Source organism: Cottoperca gobio, chromosome 10, assembly GCF_900634415.1.
Source record: "Cottoperca gobio chromosome 10, fCotGob3.1, whole genome shotgun sequence".
NCBI classification, from domain to species: Eukaryota; Metazoa; Chordata; class Actinopteri; order Perciformes; family Bovichtidae; genus Cottoperca; species Cottoperca gobio.
This window is the reverse complement of record NC_041364.1, coordinates 5,680,147-5,686,146: the sequence shown is the minus strand read 5'-3', so window position 1 is coordinate 5,686,146 and position 6,000 is coordinate 5,680,147. Positions and strand designations below refer to the sequence as shown.

Below are 6,000 nucleotides of genomic sequence, written 5' to 3'. Positions count from 1 at the left end.
ACTACTACTACTACTACTACTACTAACTACTACTACTACTACTACTACTACTAATAATAATAATAATAATAATAATAATAATACTACTACTACTACTACTAATAATAATAATAAGAAGAAGAAGAAGAAGAAGAAGAAGAAGAAGAAGAAGAATAATAATGATAATAATAATAATAATAATAATAATAATAATAATAATAATGATAATAATAATAATGATAATAATAATAATAATAATAATAATTTCTATATAATAATAATACTATATAATATAATAATTGTTCTTTATAGCTGGAGGTCATATAGCTGGATGTCATTTATATGGTTCTAAACTTTCTGTGTTTTACAGATATGAAATCTTATCCTTTAGGGATAATACAAAGCATTATTTACTCTCCAAAGGTATTTTATAAAGGTAATAAGGTAATTAATAAAGACAGGTAGTAAATAACGGAAGTCCAAAATGTGTGCACCATTCCTGTTAATAAAAAATTATTTTCGTTCATTTGGGTTAATGTCCCCCTGGTCTCCCCCCTAAACCGCTCCAAATTTGTCCACCAAATTCCTGCTCGCTGATTGGTGGGCTTTCTGATTGGCCTGCCCGCTGATTGGCTGAAAGTTCCTTACTCGGGCAGTCAGTCGACGCAGTTTGTTTTCTCGCCTGCGGCTGAAATGTGGACGGTGAGACGCTGCTGATATGTGGATAAAGTATTCAGCTTTGCATTTTATAGATACGTGTGTGAACAGTTACACAAACAGGCGGAAAATGTAGGAAAAGTTTAGTCTTTTTTTTCTCTTAGCTTTCTTTCTTTTCCCGGTTCTGTGAGTGGTGTCCCTCGAGCGTTTTACATGCGGACTGTCATTCAGAAATACTACAGCCTCACGTGTTTGACCTTAGCGTATGTATTTTAGATTTTTTTTTTCTACATTTACTCGCCTATATTTCGCTCGTGCAGTCAGAGCCTACTTTGTACACTTTGTCAAAGTCGACTTCATTCACTACAAGTTGGCGTTTCGGTGACAGACGCGTCTCTTTACGTTTGTAAATTATTGTGGGTTTGAATCACGGATTAAGATATCGCAGTCATACAATCATTGGAGAGGACGTGAAGGACTCTTTGGGAGAAAGGCATGATATACGTGCAGGTCATCACAGGGTAACAGACCATCACTTTTTACAGTAAGTCTGACTACTAATAAGCCAAAGTCAACGTAATATTTATATAATGTATATGTACATGAGTCTTTATGCATGTTTGTTGCACTTTATAGTGCTTTTTAAAGTTAATTTGTATTGTCTGGGTATCACCTTTTCATTCGTCTTTCTTTTCTTATTACGCTACCTAGTTTTTGCTTTGCCTATTCTAACTCTAAAACTTTAATTTAGCGACTAATGTACATATTCCTATATACTCTTTAACGCTGTTAATCTATAGAAGTTGTTGCTTAAAGTTATTTTTCTCATATCTGTGAAGAACAGTTATTACATGTTACAGCACCTGCAAAGTTCTCTTATAAAGCGGTAACAACTTATTGATGGCACGTTCACATAATACAATATAGTTTAATAAGGGAAGGTGCACGTGCCTACCTGTATGAATGCAAGGGAGCAGGGCTTATGATCAAGCTTTTTAAAATGAATAGGCATCTACATTATGGATTTTAAACAAGTGATGCATATAAATTCATTTGAGTTTATCATAATGCAAACAATCACAGGCTCTCCTGCTCCTTAAAGAATCTTTTACTCTTTCATTTGAAGCCAATTTCAGCTTCTTTGCACAATGTTTATTGTAAGTTTAGTGGATAAAGATTGTTCTCCCAGTAAGATAAGTAGTACACTACTAAAAATGTGACTTAACCTGACTTTGGTAGGTTGAAAATCAACTCTTGATTGCCACAAATCAAATCAATTATCCAGCACTTTTAAGTGAGCAGCAGTTTCTGGTGAACTGAGACGCTGAGGTTGACAGATGCTGATCAAAGATACGCGAAGTACTGAAATAAGATCTCAAGTTCGGGGAAGAATTTATGTGGCGGGGAGATTAAAACCGCTGTAAGGAAATACATGTGGACAGGTGGACAGAATAAATCTGTGGGGAAAATACTTCCTGAAAATCTCTGCTCCTGTGCCACAGCATTAGGACGGATGTGTAGTGGTGTCCAGCCAGGTGATGGACACCTTGTTTAATTCTGACTGCAGTGGACTTATGTTGACCTGAATAAGGTTTAAGGGACAAAACACACTGAATAGAGGGGATGACGTTGAAACATTTTGATAGAGAGTGCACTTATTCAATCCCCCCCGTGTCTAACGTCTACCTTTTTAGAAACTTTAGCCTGGTATGTTTTAACACATCTGCGTCGGAAAGAAATACACACATCTCTCACTTTAGTTCAGTTCAGTTATTCCTACTTTTGTCTCTTCTGAAAATCAAGGCAATTTCTCACATTGATGCTCACCAGCTGTCAGACAGTTGGTAGTAAATTGTGTCTTAATTCCTTTGCGCTAGCAGCTATTTTGGCAGCAATTAATAATAAATAAAAATAAAAACAGATGGTGAAATAATGAATGTGGCTGGTGGATTTCTGAAATAAATCAGACTCTTGCAGTGGAGGATACAGCAGTTTTGATAAATTGATGATTTACTGTATATACAGAAGAAAATGCACCTTCAAGGTGGGAAATAATTACTCAGTCTCTCCTAAATATAGATATATCACCTGTTATCCTTCAATAAGCAACTTCAAGAAGCTTTCATTTTTCCTTCAGACCAAAGAGGCTGAGAATTCATCTTCCGGAAAATTAAACCTAAATGGAGCTTCTCTGGGTCTTCCTGTTGCTGGAGGTGCTCCTGATGTCCACTGCTGCCAGGGGTGAGTAACAGAAGCACTGACTTCCACAGACACTCGGAGCATTACAGTCATCAATGCCAGCAGTAAGATGAATCACTGCAGCTGACATCACTATGTGGCAGTACTTGTAAAAGTGCCTTCACCCGGTGTGGAGTACATTTCCTGATGTAATGAAATTGACTTATTTTTCCATTCTTGCTGTCACGATGCTGTTCCAACCTCAGGAGCATTTGATGGGGGTACGATTGCTTTGACTGACACATGTGTCTCATTAAAGCTGAAGGTGTGATGGAAAGACATTAGCAGGAGTGAATCTGTCTTTTCTATCGTCTCATCTTCAAAACTACTTTAATAATGTGCTTTGTGTACATCTTTTCAATTTGCTCAGATATTAGAATACTGCAGACATTTGTCCTTGAGAGAACTTTACTCAATGAATGCTTTTGCTCTTCGGAGAGTCCGTGAACCTTTGACTTCGACCGGTTATTCACTTACTGTCAGGTATTCTTGCACTCTCCTGAGAGTTTCAGATTTGTCGTGTGGTTTTCAACATCCTGCTTATTTTTGCAAAGATGCTACCTCGTTGGCTGCAGAGTAAAATGTAGTGTTTCAACTCAAAATCTAAATTCAACAACTCCACAGGAAGGTCGGTGGTCAGGGTCAGATCGGGAGCAGGATCCTCAGTACTTGGCACGCCACTTTGTTTTTTTCATTGAAACTAAAACAAACAACAACAGCTACAGAAGCTGTTAAGAGATGAGAACGATCCTCGGTCTGCAGGCATAATGGGCAGATGGTCGCAGTGTTAGCGCCCGCTCCCGAGATCACACCGATGATGAGTTTAGAGCGGGAACAAAGCAGCATTCAGCCGAGCCAGACTGCAGACACGGGGCTGAAAGTTAACACAGGCCCATAGACCGCAAAGAGATGAGATTAGATTAGCCTATTAGGGATGTTTACTGTGCAATGCTACATCATTTACTCCCCCTTACAGCTTGCAGTGTGTCAATGAAACCAGGTCAGGCAGCAGAGAGAGACAGAAGGCGGGGGTAAGGGCGCAGGGGAGGGAAGAGGAGAGAGGTGGAAAGGAAAAGGGGGCCTCAGGACTCGAGTGATAATGGATGATAAAAGAGAACGAAGGGGAAGTGGGGAAATGAGGAAAGGAACTAGAGAGGAAAGAGTTAGGAAGTTAAAGGGGAAAATGGACAAGGGTAGGAAACGGATTATGAGAGGGGGTGTGAGCGAGAGAAGGGAGAGCATGACAGAGGGGACCACATGCTATAATTAAGCTATTAGAAGCTGCAGTTCTCCTTTATCTTGTGATAGGCTGGACTTGAGTTGCCAGACAGATCTTATCTATTGGCCAAAATACAGTATTAATACTGCAGAAATCTAACTGAAGCTGCTGTGAAATGTTGTAGAAATGAAGAAAATGCAAAGGGTTGTTTCATGTGTACCAAGGACTGAAGACTGAAGAGGCATACGAAAGACATTTATACAGTACTGGAGTGTGTGTGATGAAAGGGTTGCTGGGTTTTAGTGGCCTTGTGGTCTTTTCGTGGCCTGAGGTTCAAACCATTTAAACTATTTGAACTTGAGTAAAGCAGAAAGTCGTCTGTTCTCTGTCTGTATCGCATCGTAAAGTAGTTTAAAGTGTTTAACACATCTGATCAAAGAACGCCGGAAATCGCAGATTCTTTTTGAAAAGCAGGAGTTTTGATCTTGGAATTTTTGAGACAAACTTCACCAACATTTGCATATAAAATAATCCAAGTCACAATATTGAGCGTCAAGGTCAAACAAAATGGTTGTGGGAAAGCTTCCTCTCATAGTGTGCCCTTGTTGCATTCTCCACTGCACGCTAAGAAGTGACGTAGAGAAAGCGTTTTATTGGTGACTTGGTGACGACTGAGCTGTCCCAGAGAAATATGCATACCGGAGAGGGGTTACTCTGGGCAACTGTATAAACAATGAACAATAAAAAGCAAAATATCATAAGACACATTGAAAACATTAACTCTTTTGTGGCCTTATCTGTCTGAGCAGCCCCCCCTTTGCACACAAGGTTCAGTTATAGTTGATGTGAAGCCGCTATTGTATAAATATCCTACAACTTTATAACTGCATACGATTACTGCAAAGTACAGTATGGCTTATTGTATGAAAGAAATAGCTGCATGTAATGTAAGAAAAAGAGAGCAACTTGATTCCTTTAATGATAAATGATGCCAGAAGGCCAAACAGTTTTAAAGATTGTTCCTGGTGGTTACTTTTCCCTGGGTGTCCTTGGACTTGGTGAGTGCTGAGCATCAGATGGCACTGAAGGCTGTTTTCCACTGTGAGCGCTGATTGGCGAAAGGAAGCAGGAACAGTGGGTTAGCTAAAAGCTTTGCTGGACCGCTGCGAGACACGGAGATGAAGAGAAGAATTAGGAGATGGAGGGCTGGAGCAGAAAGAGTGGAAGAGATACAAATGAAGAGAGAAAGAGAAAGGAAAGGGTAGCCAAAGAAAAAGAACAGGAGGGAGACAGATTTGGACCAAAGATACGGACAGAAAGCGATAAAGACGCAACATTTATGCCCCTTATTACAGCAGATGTAGAGTTACATAAACTGCACTCCAGAGGCTTACACAACCATGCTGTTTGAACCAGTCTGAGCCTCTGTGTGCGTGTGTGTGTGTGTGTGTGTGTGTGTGTGTGTGTAGCTGAGCATAAGACTGAGCAGCTGAGAGATTAGCATTCTCCACTGTTAGCTGAGCAACATTGAGCTTGAATACAGAGGTCAGAGACAAGCAGTAGACCAATGCATTCTGGGCTACCTGCAGCTCTAGACAGAGTTATGCAGCATTTCCGCTGCACGGCTGATTGGAACCGTTCTCTTTTGTTTTCCTTTGGCAAAAGTTGTGGATAAGTTGTGGATAGTACCTGGTACCTTGTACTTCTTTTGGTATCGCCTCCGTCAGGGTTCCAAGCGAGTATCGATACTAGAAGGTGGAGTTAAAACACAGCAAACACTAATGGTCAGAGAATCCTCACCTGCACAACATGGTGTGAGATGTCCATTTATTAAACCGCCTTTTTTTAAATAACCAATCAATAGCTTTTTTCCAGTCTTAATGCTAAGGGTCTCCTGGCTGTAGCTT

The 6,000-nt window shown here is 39.9% G+C and overlaps 1 protein-coding gene across 1 annotated transcript in view; it reads left to right on the top strand.

Moving 5' to 3' along the window:
• The first annotated feature begins 1,042 nt into the window (after positions 1 to 1,042).
• The window catches only part of fgfrl1a (fibroblast growth factor receptor like 1a), a 57,823-nt gene continuing 52,865 nt past the window's right edge, over positions 1,043 to 6,000 (top strand). The window contains exons 1-2 of the mRNA XM_029440884.1: positions 1,043 to 1,180; positions 2,774 to 2,877. Coding sequence (XP_029296744.1) covers positions 2,817 to 2,877 — 61 coding nt within the window. The 5' untranslated portion in view covers positions 1,043 to 1,180; positions 2,774 to 2,816. The remainder of the gene's footprint in view (positions 1,181 to 2,773; positions 2,878 to 6,000) is intronic.